At 43.1% G+C, this 15,192-nt stretch overlaps 2 protein-coding genes across 3 annotated transcripts in view; one reads left to right on the top strand and one right to left on the bottom strand.

Moving 5' to 3' along the window:
• The window catches only part of DIDO1 (death inducer-obliterator 1), a 52,716-nt gene extending 52,306 nt beyond the window's left edge, over positions 1-410 (bottom strand). The window contains exon 1 of one of the 2 annotated variants that reach the window (XM_057400872.1): positions 210-410. The gene's annotated coding sequence lies outside the window, so the exon portion shown is untranslated. Of the gene's footprint in view, positions 1-205 lie in introns of both variants that reach the window. The other variant, XM_057400871.1, reaches the window with a different exon arrangement.
• A 5,505-nt stretch (positions 411-5,915) lies between these two features.
• On the top strand, positions 5,916-13,723 carry GID8 (GID complex subunit 8 homolog). Its single transcript, XM_057400898.1, has 5 exons — positions 5,916-6,058; positions 7,254-7,383; positions 8,530-8,726; positions 9,347-9,544; positions 9,855-13,723. The coding sequence occupies exons 2-5, from the start codon at positions 7,266-7,268 to the stop codon at positions 10,026-10,028; spliced, it is 687 nt and encodes a 228-aa protein (XP_057256881.1). The 5' UTR covers positions 5,916-6,058; positions 7,254-7,265; the 3' UTR covers positions 10,029-13,723.
• The last annotated feature ends 1,469 nt before the right edge of the window (positions 13,724-15,192 follow it).

A 15,192-nucleotide genomic window follows, 5' to 3' on the forward strand; every position in this document is an offset into this window, starting at 1 on the left:
GTCGCCCGCCGCTGGGGTCCCTGGGGCCGCCCTGACCCGCACCACCCGCCCGCCTCCATTTTATAGTCCGAGCCCAAAGGCGTCCAGGCCGCAGGAGGCGGCCGCCCCTTTGCCGCGACCTCTCCGCCGCAGCGGCGAGCCCCGCTCCCCTTTCTCCTCCCGTCCCGGTGCGTTCTCCGGCTGCTTGCCGCCCTCCTTTCCTCACTCACCGCGCGGAGGGGGTGCGGGGATCTCGCTGCCGCCGCGGGTCTCAGCCGAGCCGAGCCGCCATTTCCTCTTCGCAGCCGCGCCAGAGCGCTGGGCGGGGGCGCTCCTCCCCCGCTACCATAGAGACCGAGAGGGCGACCGACGGCTTGCCTAGAGCGCTTCGCTTTGCGCACGGCTCCCGGAGGACTTCGGTTGGAGGCGGGCCCGCGCGCCCCCTGGCGACCGGGCGGATGGGACGCAGCCCCGCCCGCGCTTCCCGCCGGCCGCGCCCGTGCTCCCCGCACGGGAGGCGGGAAGCTCCGGTCACCTCAGGGCTTCCTCCGCAGACCGGTTCTATGGCATCCACAACGCCTGCTCCCGATTCCCATACCTAAAATACGGGGTGATCTTACCTCGCAGAACCCCGGCTGTATTCCTGAGCGAAACTGCACATTAACAGCGCTAAACACCGTTTTGTTCGCAGTGACCTCTCGGAGGAGAAGCACAGCTTCGTGACAGGATTAACATGGCAGAGGAGCCCCTCTCCTGCTTGCAACGAGCTCCTCCGTGCTGCCCACCTGTGCGTGCTCCCTTGGGGTTTGGTTTATTCCTATTTTACCTGTTTTAAAGAATCAAACAGCAATTGCTGCAGTAGTGCTTTCCTCTGCGTCCAGGTTATGGAAGTTCAGTGATCAGCTCATCCACCTCATGGAGGTTTTTTTGCTTTTAAAAGGGTCAGGCTACCCAAAAACCTCCAGGATCCAAGCTGCTATACATATCTATAAACAGTTAATTCCCATTTACATGTTTTATTTCTATTGCCATCATTTGTGATATTAACGACCTGCAGTTTACAGTCAGTGAGGGGTTTACTGCAGCACCTATGAGGCCTGACTTGGACACCTGAAGAGCCTTTCAGGCAGCTGGAAGTGAGGGGTTTGGCTTTTTGACTGACCCTTATACTCCACATTTTCCCTCATGGGTTGATAACACTGATTTCAGCTGGCTCCCAGACAGGTACAGTGTTTACTAAAACGGATTTAAGGAATGAAAACATAAGGAAACACACACACTTTGCATGAATTCTGTGGAATTACAGGATTCCATCAAATAATTTGCGTCTTTTAGAAGCCTACATTCTATACAGGTGACTTCTGGTGCTAAAAGCTCAGGATAAGGTTGGAAAAGGTACTATTAGCACAGTCAGCCTCTTTCTCCATCTGTAAAACTGGGCAGTATAAATACTTACTTTACATAGGAGCACCAAGAAGTAATCTCCCCGCCCCGCCAATGGATTGCTGTGCAAAAGTACAAGACACAAGCAGAGTTTGATTTTCATTCTGCAGGTACAATAAATGAAAAGCACATGGAAGGGAAATACCTTATGTTTTGGTAGATCAAGCTGCACTGTGATTTATGCCCTGGCAAAAGCTAAAACATGTTGTTAATGGACAAATCTAACATGTAGGGAGTGCTCAAACCCAGGAATTACACACCAAGGGAAAGGGAGCATGCAAAACATGGAATTGCACACCACAAGTGAAAAGGGGATGCCCGCGATAAGGGGATCCAGCAGTGAAACAGGTATTACGTTCCCCTTACATATATTTGGTAAGAGGCTTACACCATCTTAACATAATACTGATTCACTTTGCACACCCAGTGAATACCATCCAAACCACATTACAATTTCAAGACCAAGTCAGAGTTATCTACCTTTGCTGACTAAACACCTGCTAAGGGTACCATCAGCACCTCAAGTTTTTTCCCTTCCCAATATTTTTTCCTGTAAAAGCCTCATTTCCCTTAATTTAGGACGTTTACTCCTGGGTTACTGCCCTGAATCTGCACTGTCCTGGCAGCAAAGCAGAAGTAGCTTTTATTTTGTTTTAGGCCTCCTCACATATAACATGATGATAGTCTAACTGGTTTGAACTGAAAACACTGCTGGGAAATCTTAACAGAGATTAATGACTATCAATCAGCTTCTAAAAAAGTCTAGTAAGCACCTTGTCCGCCTTTCCTTAAACACAGCAAAAGCTTATGCTGAGGCATCAATAAATCCCTCGGCACTAACTTTCCTTGAAAGAGACGGTCCCCTTAGATCTGGGTTGTCATTTCTGCTCTCACACTCACCTTTCCCTTCACCAAGAAAGCAACCGTCTCCAGTTTTTGAAGATGCAAAGCGCTTCAACATAATACTTACTTTAACACTCACCCCTTCTCTCAATTCTTCCTCACTGAATGTTCTGGTGAGCAAATTTCAGCAGCCAGGTAAAAACTAGAGACAGAGGTAGCCCATGAAAAGAGTAGGAAGAGGGAAACAAATGAGCAAGTTCTCTTCTCTCCACCTCTGGTATTTTTAACAGATACTTGATCATTTTAGGTCAGAAGAGACCAATTTCTGTTGGTTGTACCTCAGTTCTACCTCTTTCTTTATGGAAAAAGGCCTCCGTCCCTGGAGTTCAGCACAGCACTCAAAACATATGTCAGATGTCAAAGTAGTGTACCTTCTGGGTCCTTGATTCTCCAAGGCTCCTGATATTTCATTTGTTGCAAAGACTGAATGAACACAGAGAAACACCTTACTGAGGGTTAATATTATTCACAGAAATAAAGCAATGCCCTATCATCAGACAGAAACTTGCAGATATTTTTTACCTCCAGTTCCAGGTAAACTCCACCCCCTCCCCCCCGTGCCTTTTTCTGCAGAGATTTTTGTGAGTGCTCCAGGAATTACTGATCTTGGGTTGGAATTCACTCAACTCCAAATACCAGTCATCAAAATGGCATTCTGAGATTAGGGTTTGTCAAACCCTAACTCATGTAAAAAAATCTAGAAATTGTGCTGAATTACAGTAGTTACGTTTCTTTTCATCTCGATTTTGTAGTCTTTCATCTCGATTTTGTAGTCTTACCCAAAAATTCCACTTTTCATGTTATACCTGCCCTCATTACCGTAAGATTCTTATAAGATTGTGGCATACTGAAACCATAGGATAATTTCCTGAGAACAAAGTAGTTTATTTCCAGACATTTTAATCCAACTTTGTACTCGGAAGTATCCTGCAAGGTTTTTCCCCAAGTAATAAAAGAGAGATTTGGTTCCAAATCTGGGGAGAATGTGAGGAGTTTTTAACAGAATCGGGTGCTAGCGCTAGGAAAAGAGGAAATAATGTAGGAATTGCTGCACAGCTTTGTATCTTCCTACTCCCTTCTTAATTTTGTAAATCTTAACAAAGAAAAGCCATGCAAGATTGGTATTTCCAAATCCTTAAGTATTCCAAGTTATGAAGCAGAGGGAATAAAAGCATTCATCTACATTAAAGACAGCCATGGGTATTATACATGGAATGATCAAACATTTATTTAGTGAGATACAAGTTAAAGAGGGAAATACAGAAGGTCACAAGGCAGCTTTCTATCAGGGGTTGTGTAAATGTGTCATTTATTACTCAAGAATACTGCTCAGTCCCCCAAACATGCAGAGATTTCATTACACCCAGAGCATTAGCAGAGAAACAGAAGGCCTGTATCAAGATAAAGGCATAACAGTTCTATAAGGTTTTTTAATGTACTTAGGATTTTATCACATTGGGCTAATGATGCCATCAAAAGAAGGTGTCACTACCAGTAGTACTATTTAGTAGTGTTTAACTGCATAAAAACAATTCATGCATTAGAAAGTCACTTTGTTTTCAGACTCAGTAAGAAAACGCTACTATAGTAACACGGAATGTGGTTGTTGCAACTGAAGTTGTTTTAACTCCTTTTCTCTCAAATGAAAGGCCACTTTCCAAGATTTGATGTTAACAGAAACATCAAAAAACTAGGGACAGCATATTAAAGGAAGAGAATGCATCTGGCCACCATATTCTGCTCAGAAACACTGCAAACTTCTTTTTGTTAACATTATGGTCAGAAGAAATGCCAACTCCTACAAAAATAAGGAAAATCCCAAACAACAAACTATACTTCATGACAAGCAAACCCACAACTCAGGAGCTGCTTTCAGCCCATTCTTACTCTTTGTTAGCTCAGGAATAACAAAGGAGGAAAAGGAAACCTCTGTTGCAGTTGGTTGGACTTCTCAGCTTCTGGGAAACCATGTACCAGCACCTCACAGTCAAGCATGAAACCAAACAGCAGCTCACACATTTTTACCTTACTTATTCATTACATTACTCTACTTACTAGAAAACAATGATACCTATTCGTTACCTGTAAACAGCAATTGTGGCTATGAACTACGCTCTGTTGCCTCCTCTCTTGTTAGGGGTATGTCTCCCTCTATTGACAAGTCACGAACCCCTCCTGGAGAAGGGCACCTTTACCCTCTCTCCCTCTTTATGGAAGTCTCGTGAGAAACTCCACCTTTTAGGGAGGAGCTAACAAGAACCAAACTAAGCCAAAGCAAGCTTTACAAGCCCACTGGTTTAAAAATAGGGCCTGGACATTTGTATTTCCCAACAAAAATTAATTGAGATTAGCTTTTAGGGTAAAGCCTGAGGAAGAGCCCTCTCCAATCAACAGGGATACTTGCCAGCTGTAGTGCGCTTTGTCACAGCTAATAGCATCTGTTACTAAATATTTGAAGTCCTTTGACCAACATTCTGTGTTGTTTATAAACTTGGTGCTTTGCTTGGGGAGGTAAGTTAAAATAATAAAGTCATTTCATTGCGGATTTTCTTGGTTTCAATCTAAGAACAACTGTAATCAAAGTGAGTTTGACTGGCTTTTTTTGGTTGTGCTTTATTGGGCAGTTACAAAAACAAGAGTGGAAAATGAGTGAAAAGGGCAAAGCTGAAGCATAGCCAATAGAAATGAGTTTCTGATTTAAAATTATCTGTGTAAGTGAAATTACATTTTTATGAGCAGTTTCATTTGCAAAATAAAAGTTGTACGTCTTCTGCCCACTGTCCATGTTAACACACAAACCGAGCATTCTTGTTTGCTGTGGAATGCTTTGAGTCACAAACCCCACTGGGTTTAACCATAGTCAGTTTATTAACTCTCCTCGGCAGCCAAGACAAATTCTGTCAGAGATCACAAACCACAGCCCTCAGTTCGTATCGATGTGGAAACCGGTGGAACTTTACTAGCTGTGACTTGCAGCAGACTCTCCTCCGTTCCCACTATCGTTACAGGGCCAACTCTGTCACAGCAGCCCCAGCTCAAATGGCCAGCCCTTGCCAAGGAAGGCTCTAGAACAACTGTTTTGGTCCCGAGGACCCTGCTGTGTCCGTGTAGGTGCTCACACACGCTGCCGGTGCACCGAAGCAGGGACCAAACCAACGAAAGCATCAATTTCTGCCTCGGTTGTTACTGCCGGTTGTCGTCCCCCTCCCACCGAGGGCCATTATTAACGTGCCAGGCAGGGACGTGATCCGCCGAGCAGCCGTGGGAGCTCCTGCTGAACGTGGTCGTGACCGCAAGTGGAAGCAGCACAGGCCCGGCCCCGCCGCCTGCCCTGCGGCCGCGAGGGGTGGTGGGTAAGGAACGAGACCTGGCCCTCTGCCCGCTGTGCGCATCGGCCTCCAGTGACCGCGATCCCGCGGGCTAGCGCTGCCGCACGGCTGCGCCTAAACGGCACAGCACCCATCCTGCTGCCATCCTGCTGCAGGACCGGACACATCCCACCCCGGCCTCCGCGGCTCTGACGCGCCGCCACCGCTGCGCCGTCTCTATGGTACCCCCGGCGGGGTGGCTCCACACGGACGGGTGTACAATCCCTCCCGCGGGCCGCCTCTATGGTTACATCTTCTTGCTGATTGGCCGAGAGGACGGCTCTCGCGAGATCCGCGCCAGCGGCCTGGCGGAGGTGGTGGAGGCCCCGTGTTTGTGCGTCGGAGCCGGCACCGCGGCGCGCTCGGTAAGATGGCGCCGGGCGGTCCGCGCCTGCCCTCGGGGGGACTGGGGCTGCCGGGGCCCTTCCCGTGGCCCCTCGGTTCAAACCGCTGCCGCCTGCTGCGGGTGGTGGGGAAGCGCTGGGCCTGTGGCGAGCGCGGCCGAGCGCTTCGGTGTCACGGGCCCCGTGGAGGGCCAGCGGCTCGGCGGGCCGGGGTTTGCGAGGCGGCGGAGGAAGGTCGGGGTCCCCCAGCGGGTGAACGTCCCTTGTGTTTCGGGTCGCCACAGCCCGTTGTGGCGGCAGCCCAGTTCCCCGCCGCGTGGGTTGGGTTGGGAGCGGTGTGAATGCGGAGCCGGGGCCCGGTCGGCTCCTCAGCCGGCCCCGGGTTGATGGGGCCTCCAGCCGGCCGGTTACCCTGCGCGCGGTGGGGGTTTGGCGGTAGTTGAGAGAAGGAAGAACCTGTTGGAAGCGGCTGGTGATGGGAAGGCGCGCTGCCGCTCGTGTTTGCCTGCGAGGGGTGGCGGTGCCTGTTGCTGTTGTTGTTGCCGCCTCTCCTCCCCTTTCGCTGCCCCGTGATCGTGACTTGGCGGTAGCAATGGTTAAATGCCGGGTTTAGCAAAGCGCTTTGCTTACCAATCTGGAAATAAATGTCTAGAGAAATACTATGAGATAACATTTTAATAGTACCATTGACAGGAGCACTTTTGGGGACAGCAAAGCTAAGCGTAAGTCTTTAGTTGTACATTGGGTAATGTAGTGTGTAGTTTTGTAGCTGTACAAAGTATGGAGCTGCCCTGACTAAGTTTTGGGGAACACTTTAAAGCAAATCCTGCATACATAGGCTTTGCTTTAGAAGTTTGCTACGCTTTTTTTCTGGCTAGCTGTCAAACCCTTTGATTAACTTTTTCACACAGTGGTGTGTGTCCTGTATGAATTCCAACCAAGGTTTATTTGAAGTAAAAGAAGATGGTATTTGAATGTTTTATTCTGATGACTGATGAAAGCAGCTTTAGAGACTGGCTGGTAGATGTGAAGGTGTGCAGGAACGAGGAGGAGGAACATATAAAATTGTGGTTTGAGATAAAAGGCTCTCATTTGGTTTATTAGTTTAGAAGATCTCATTAAAAAGATACAAAGATGGTAGTAACACGGTGCTTACACACATTAAACTCACTACTGCTTAAATTCTGTTAAATGAGATGCTTTGCTTTTCTTGTAGTAAGAGTCCAGGATGAGTTATACAGAAAAACCTGATGAAATCACAAAAGATGAATGGATGGAAAAACTTAATAACTTGCATATCCAGAGAGCAGACATGAACCGCCTTATCATGAACTACCTTGTTACAGGTAACAGTGAGTAGTGATGCTTAGGAGGCTCTTGAACAAATGTCACTTACTTTCTCAAGGCAGTTTTGGCTGGAATGTACCACTCAATTGAGTGAAATTAAGAGCTTTGAGGACTTGGTGATTGCTGTTGGCTGCTCTTAGAAATGTACAACTGCTCTTGTGTAAACTGACCAAGATTTAGGTTCTGAGCGGTTACCATGTAATAGAAGTAACATTCATAAACCTTAACTCCTCTGCTAAAAGATACAGAAAAGAGTGTTTTCTGGAATGCTGTAAAGAAACACAACCTGGTTTTGTACGATGTCCTTTTTTTGTGCCTTCAAACAGACTTCAAGGTTTGTTGCATTTGTTAAATAACACTCTGAAAGCTGTACAGAGCTATCAGAAACAAGTTTTAACTGGCTGGGAAGATAAACTCTTAAAAGGGCACTGTTGACAAAACAGCTTGAGACCAGAAATATTAACCCCTACAGCACATTGCCTAGCTTTATACTTAGAACAATCAAAACTCCTCAGAAATTGTCCTTAGCAATTATGATACATACCAGGAGACTAAGCTGTTGCCTGGGCGGAGGCATTTGTGTCCCATCTACACCCTGTTTACACTGGTGTGTAGGTAAAGCCTCTGGTTTGAAGGAAGAGCATCTCAGTGGGTGGTATAAATCATTTTTGTGTATATGAAAACATGACTTTGCATGTGAAATAGCTGTTCTAACTTTTAAAAAGTACAGTTACAGTACTTGTGTAGTACTTTATAGTATAAGAAAGCAGTGTTCTGCTGTTAATACTGCTAGGGCTGTAGAAACAGATTTGGGGGCTGGAGGGTGAAGCAAAAGGGCCCAAATCTTGGAAATCCCACTTTGGAATAAGCACATTGCTGTAAGTATAAAGCAGACTTTCAAGTTAAGAGCTGTGGGATTACAAGTTGCATGCATCTTTAGAGAAGGCACATGAATTAAGAATGAATTATGTCCTGTTAGATGTCTGTTGGATGAATGCTTATTTAAATAGAGAAGAATTTAGTAGCAGTTTGGATTTAATCTTTACAAACCCCAAATGAACAAGCAGTACTCAAGTCTCTTCATTTAAACTGATACTTAAGTGTTGAAGGAAATGTGTTTTATAGGTAAAATGTTTCTATTTCAGAGGGCTTTAAAGAAGCAGCAGAGAAATTTCGAATGGAGTCGGGAATTGAACCCAGTGTTGATTTAGAAACTCTGGATGAAAGAATAAAGATTCGAGAAATGATATTGAAGGGACAGATCCAAGAAGCCATTGCATTAATAAACAGCCTCCATCCAGAATTGCTAGATACAAACAGATATCTTTACTTTCATTTGCAGGTAAGGACAAGTGGCAAACTTTGTCTTTGTTTTAGAGTTTGTTGAGAGCAGTGCAGACTTTAGCAGCGTGTTGGGAGGTTTGTGTGACAGAACATAGATGCAGTTTCAAGTGTTTGTTCTTGGCATGGTTCTGTAGCGATAGGAGACTTTGTGGCATGGTGCAAGAACTATTATATACAACTAGCAACATGAAAACTTACAACAGTAGCTATGGTCTGTGGCTTAACCAACTTCAGTTACTGTTAGCTTGAATTTTAGTAGCTCTACTTTGCAACAACTGAAAAAGCAGTGTGTTATCAATATTATTCTCAGACTAAAACCAAAACACAGCCCTGTACCAGCTGCTAAAATGAAAATTAACTCTATTCCAACTGAAATCAGGGCATTTGAGTAATGCTTCTTTTCAAAACATGTTATTCAGAAGCATCAGGTTGCCTTTTTGAGTAGATTTTTGAGAGATGTCTGCTGCTTTTCTCGCACATTAAGAACAACTGACCTCAAACTGTTAAAGTATGGATTAGTGTTTGTCTCCAGTTTCGCACTAGTGTCTGAATATTACAGCCTTGACATAATGAAGATTTAATTTCTTTAGCTAATATTGCTGTATCTTCCTTATGTAGCAGCAGCATTTGATTGAGCTGATTCGGCAGCGTGAGACAGAAGCAGCTCTGGAATTTGCTCAGACCCAATTAGCAGAGCAAGGGGAGGAGAGCAGGGAATGCCTGACAGAAATGGAGCGCACGCTGGCTTTGCTTGCCTTTGATAATCCTGAAGAATCACCATTTGGAGACTTGCTTAACATGATGCAGCGACAGAAGGTAGTCCTTTTGCAAAAGGAAATCAATGTCTTTTATTAATGTGTGATGAAAATAATGTCCAGATATTGTTGATATGTTTAGAAAAATAATGTATCTAATGGTTACAAAAGAACAGAAGTATTTCTTAAGCAAGATTCAAAAAACATGAAGTGTTCAACTACTTGGCTCTCTTGTTTTCTCCACGCTCATAGTCTGAGGAGCTTTGTCCTGAGGAATTAGCACACTAGGTGTGATCTTTGCAATGTCTTTGTGACATTAGCAGTGTTAATCATACAAAGGCTGTTACTGAACTCCAGTATTTCTTTTCCAGGTATGGAGTGAGGTTAATCAAGCTGTTCTAGACTATGAAAATCGTGAATCAACACCCAAGTTGGCAAAATTGCTGAAACTACTACTGTGGGCTCAGAATGAGCTGGACCAGAAGAAAGTGAAATACCCCAAAATGACAGACCTCAGCAAGGGGACGATTGAAGAACCCAAGTAAAACGTGTGCAGATGGACATCAAACAATCCTAGTACTGCACAGTATACATTTATATCAGTCTGTGACTGAAATATTTTTACTACAGTACAGCACTCAATTCAGATTTTTCAATGAACATCGAATTTGAAGGGAGAAAAGTCCCTTTTAAATGCTGCAAAAACTGCATTGAAAGGCGCTGTATCTCTTTGAAAGTCTGACTTAGGCTATGCACTATAATACCTTTTTAAAAACCAAGTGAACAGGACAGGAACAAGAGCATTTTTAGAAGTACAGAACTCAAAACTTTCTAATTGGCTACTGATGCCTAGTTTAGTGGCCAGCGAGTTAACACGGTGTTATATTGGCAACTATTCAGTTCAGTTTAACTGTTTCCTGTTTGAAATGTGTATATAGAACAGTGAATATTTTCTACCTTTAAGTTATAGACAGATATACATTCCCCTTCAAAGTAACTGGTCAAGTTTTCATCTATAAACTTTGCAGTAAGGTCAATGTTTTGCTTAGGAAATAGTGTACAAACTTGTAAATCATAATTTAAGGAATTCTTTTGTTTTTGTTTTCCTTGTTTCTGACTTTTCTGGTGCTTTATATGGTGAGAGCTGTATTCATAATGGATCAGTGACCCATCTTTTCAGGAGGAGTATTGTTGGAAAGAAGTTTCTTTTCCTTCATTTTCACTAATGACCAAAATGGCCCCCAGAGGCATTAGTGGGTTTTTCTTAACAGGGCCCTTTCCCCACTACATTCACTTTGCAGCTGTGGACACTGCACTGATGCCAGCAGGCTACAAAAGCTTTGAAGGCTGCTGGATGTTTGTAAGCTGAAAGACATCTTGTGTTAGGAAATCCGGTGGAGGGGAGAGGTGCTTGTTGAAGCCTCTGATGCATCATCTTGTGCAGGATCTGCCTTTGTGCTTGCTGAGTAAGAATCGTAGTTTTAGAGCTACTTGGGCTGGTTTTGCCTTGAGCTGAGCAGAGCCGGGCTGTCTAAAACCAGAAATTTCCTTGTTTCTTTTTCAATTCTTCCATACCTTTCTGAAGAGATGCAGTTCATCTTCACCTGTATTTGTTTAATGACTGTCCTCACTCCACTTAGGATTATAGTTTTAATGTTTTACATGTGAAGTCCAGACTTTCAAGTCAACAAATTGTAATCTTCTGGGTATGGGATGCTCTGGTCGACTTAGTTTTGCAGCGCTGGGGTATGTCCAGTGGTAGTAAGCACTAATCTTGCCAAATCAATCTCTAGGTTTTTAGGTCTGTATATCAAGTTATTACAGATTTAGTTAAACAAAGACTAAGCTGATGGGTGAAATAGCTTAACATCATGAAACGCAGGCAGTTGTCACACCGGTCCCATACTGTACATAATCTAGTCTTGTATGGTAGATATTACCCTGTAGAAATGAAACTTAGTTTTCACTTAATTTTACTGGAATACTTACGCATTAAACTGTATAAAGCTTTGCAGATACACCTGATTTAACGGGATCTAACAAAACCTGTTACTGATTGCATTACTGTGAACACTGTTTACTTGTGGAGCTATTTTCTGGGTGGGGGGGGAAGCCGTTGTTTGTTAAGCAGCTATTAGAGTTTTGGAGCGCCAAGGTTAAGCTAGATGGTGGATATAACAAAATTACTTGTTCCCGTTTCTTACTGATCATTCTGTTCTCCACTTTGAGGCATTTGTGGTATGGAGATCTTCAAGTTTATACAGAAGAAGCTGACAGTAGCCCCCCAACTACAACAGCCTTCACCCAGGCTGGTTATTCTAACACCAGACTTTTAACAGTTGTGGGTTTGTTTTGTTTGTTGGGTTTTTTATTTTTTCCCTCCTTTTTTTTTTTTTTAATTTTACTTTATTTTCTTAAGTTTATTTTCTTCTTTTTTCCTTTTTTCAAGTCGGTTGATGTCTGAAAACCATGTGTGACTTTTAGTTTGTGAGAAACTGTATGGTTTAATATAACTTTGTTTAATAACAAACCGCAGAAACAAAACTGGAATAGCTCTTAATTTCTTTGTATAGAACTGATCAGCTTTTCCTCTGTTCCGACACGGGTGGTGATGGTAAATGTCATCTAAAGCTTGTCCTGGTTGAAGTGAAAAGTGGAGCATTTTTGTGGCATTTTTCTCCATGAGAAATGCAGTATTAGAGTCCTGGTTGAGAAGTTCACTGTACTTCTAGAACGCTGCATTAATTTCTTATAGTCTTTGGACACAGATTGAGCATAGATTACTTGAATTCTCACTAGCTTGTGGTGTTGGTTTTGGGTTTGGGTTTTTTTCCCATTATAAAAGGCACCTGTTTTTTAAGGGGTTTACTATCAAATTAGCATAGAACTATTTCCCTTTGTTTTTATGAACATGCCACATTGATAAGCAGCTTTAATCTGTAAAGTTTTTGGTAACTGCAAGAAAATATTCGAAAGCTATGCATTTTAGAGAAAGCATAAAGGTAGTGATATTGGTACTTCTAAGGATCTTTATATTAGTGTATATAAAATAGTTTGCATATACAAATATAATATATAATCTGTTTGAAATATTCTTGAATGGTAGGGGCTGTGAAACATATTATAATTTATGGAAATATTGTACACAGTAAACAGACGTCTCAGTACACGAATGAACTTTTGTCATATGCATGAGAAGTGTCTTCTTTGGTGACTACTAATGAATGGGATTTTGCTAACCCATTTTTGTTAGATAACCACTTTAACAAATACTATTAAACACCACTTGGATCCGTTTGCTTTAGTGTAAAAAAAGTACATCTTTTGTTCCACTTAATTTAGATCAACATGAGAATAACTTTTATAAGAGGGTTTGTTCCAGACTCAACAGTGGCAAACCTGGTAATGAAACATTGTACACTACAGTCATTCCTCCCCCTCCTCAACCTTTCTCTTGTTGAAAGCAAATATGATTTCTTTCATTAAGACACAAAAGCAGTTGGGTTGTAAAATACCCTGTCTTAAATGCCACTGTAGAAAGGCTCTGTGTCCAGTGTGGTTTAGGCTCCAAATCTCTGTTTGCAAAACCTATCACCTCCTTAATAACGGTCATCTTTGCTGTTGCTATGTCTTGTTCTGCCTGTCAAATCTAAGCTAAACCGTGGCTGCTCCTGTTGTACAATGGAGTCATTAGTGAAGGGGGGGATATAATAGGTTTCCATGAAGGTTGGTCATACTTTCTGAGAAGTACTTACCAAACTGTTTAATTTTATATAGCTGGAAAACAGAGGCTGCTGCACAGAAGCTATCAGCATTTTAAGTAAAGCATTTCTTCTCAAGACTTTTGAAGAGGCAAACATATACTGCTTGAAACCAGGTGAAGTACCGCTCTCTCTGTAAGGTGATTTCATTGAATCACTTTCAGCTTCTTCCACCCGCACTAAAAGAAAAATTGAAATGAATGTGGAGAGCACTTATGTAGCATTTAAGATGTGTGAAATTACCTGGAAAGAATTCTGTCTCCTTTCCTCTCCTTGTACATATAGGGGAAGCCATTACATTATTCTAGGATGGTTTTACTGGTTTTAATTTGTAAACTTTGCTTTGTATGCTTGAGTATAAGCTTAAAAGCATTACTTCAAAAGAATCCTTGACTAGTAGATGAGTGTTGCTCAACTTACTTCAAACCACTTTCTGTCCAAGTTTGTTAAGAAGCTTATTAAATTGAGTTGGAGTGTGATCCTGTGTGTGTTATCTTCACGGGTAACAGGGCCTCCTGCTGTCAGCCACAGCTGAAAGCATCCTGGAGGTGCTTACCTCAAAAAATAGAGAAGGATATGGAGTCATATGTTGCCATAAATCTACCTTTAGCAAGTTGAGTCGGGCTCTGGCCTGCTCTGCAGGTGTCTCTTCCATCCGGAAGTGCTGTAACTGGTCAGTATCTGCTCGTACTGTCATGTTCTTGAAGAAAAGGGACAAGTTGGGTCTGTGGCTGTTGTGTGAGCAACAGTGTCCCCAGCTGTGCTCGATGTTCCTAGTCCAGTTATCAGCTCACTGCTTCGAGTGCTCAGCTGAGCAGGGACAAAACACAAAAGCTGATGAACAGCACCCTCCAAAGGATTTGTGCTTCTCAATGGACGTGTTGAGGTGCTAGAAGTGATTTTTATTCATTTTCTATCCCCTCCTGCCTTCATATGATAAAATTGAGGGTGAGATCACCCAAACTACCTCTTCTGGGGGGCACATTGATGTATTCATCAAATGGGGATTCCAACAATAATGCTGCTACTTCTCACCCACTTGGGGGAACTCCTGCGTGGGAGCTGCTGTTTATTTAAAAGCAGTCTCCATTTGTGAACCTCTGATCATTTGCTTGTTTTCAGCATATAGTTGTCTGCAGTGATTTTGCAAGGTTGTGTTATTTAGTACTAGAAACCACACTTGTTTTCTTCAGACTGGACAAGTCACATTGAAACTGCTCTTGGTTAGCAGGAGGCTTTCAGGCTGCACTTGGACTGGCCTTTCAGGAGACAGTTGACTCTTCGGGAACCCGTGAGCCTCTTTCTCCTTTCACACTCCTTCAGGATTTGGTCTTGAGGTGTGCTTCATAAAATCTTCAACTACAACTATTACGTAAATAAGCTCCAGTGATAATTCAGCTCATATATTAACCCAATAATCTTTTTGTGTGGTTGAATCTTCATACAGATTAAGTTGAACGCAGGGAAAATGGTAGGAGATGGTGCTCTTGCACCTGTCTTCTGAACTAATTCCATTTCCCATTTAATTGGCTCAGTGGGAGGTTTGCTTCCAGAAAATGATGCAATCTGTGGTTTTATTTCTTATTTATGTGCATGCAAGAGATGCTACACTCAAATGCTTTTTTTAGCTGCAGCTATTTTGGACAGTAAAACTTGCTGCTGATGTGAGATGCAAATTAGTTAAAGCAGCTGTTAACTGGGGAGGTGATACTGAATGGTACAGGGAGAGGAACTGAAGAGTTACAATAGCTAAAGAAAGCTGCACTGTGCTTGATTTCTAAACTGCGTCCTTATTTTGGTAAGTTAGCAGCTGCTGTTGTGTCTTGCATCCCACAGCAGTGAGACTTAGCGTAGTAGTAACTCATGCAGGGGTTCAAGTTAGTAAGTTGTCTGTAGATGTGATTACTGTCCCATGCCCAAGACTTCTTTAGTTCGTTTCTGAGCTTAT

The sequence above is a fragment of the Pezoporus wallicus genome, unplaced genomic scaffold, assembly GCF_028554395.1.
Source record: "Pezoporus wallicus isolate ANWC-B61680 ecotype Strahan unplaced genomic scaffold, APGP_CSIRO_Pwel_v1 contig_11133, whole genome shotgun sequence".
Lineage (NCBI taxonomy): Eukaryota > Metazoa > Chordata > Aves > Psittaciformes > Psittacidae > Pezoporus > Pezoporus wallicus.

Bases quoted from the DNA above. Each gene is read 5' to 3' on its own strand.
- GID8 (XM_057400898.1), top strand. From the start codon at position 7,266: ATGAGTTATACAGAAAAACCTGATGAAATCACAAAAGATGAATGGATG. The intron at 7,384-8,529 runs GTAACAGTGAGT...TTTCTATTTCAG, and splicing joins CATGAACTACCTTGTTACAG to AGGGCTTTAAAGAAGCAGCA. The intron at 8,727-9,346 runs GTAAGGACAAGT...TTCCTTATGTAG, and splicing joins ATCTTTACTTTCATTTGCAG to CAGCAGCATTTGATTGAGCT.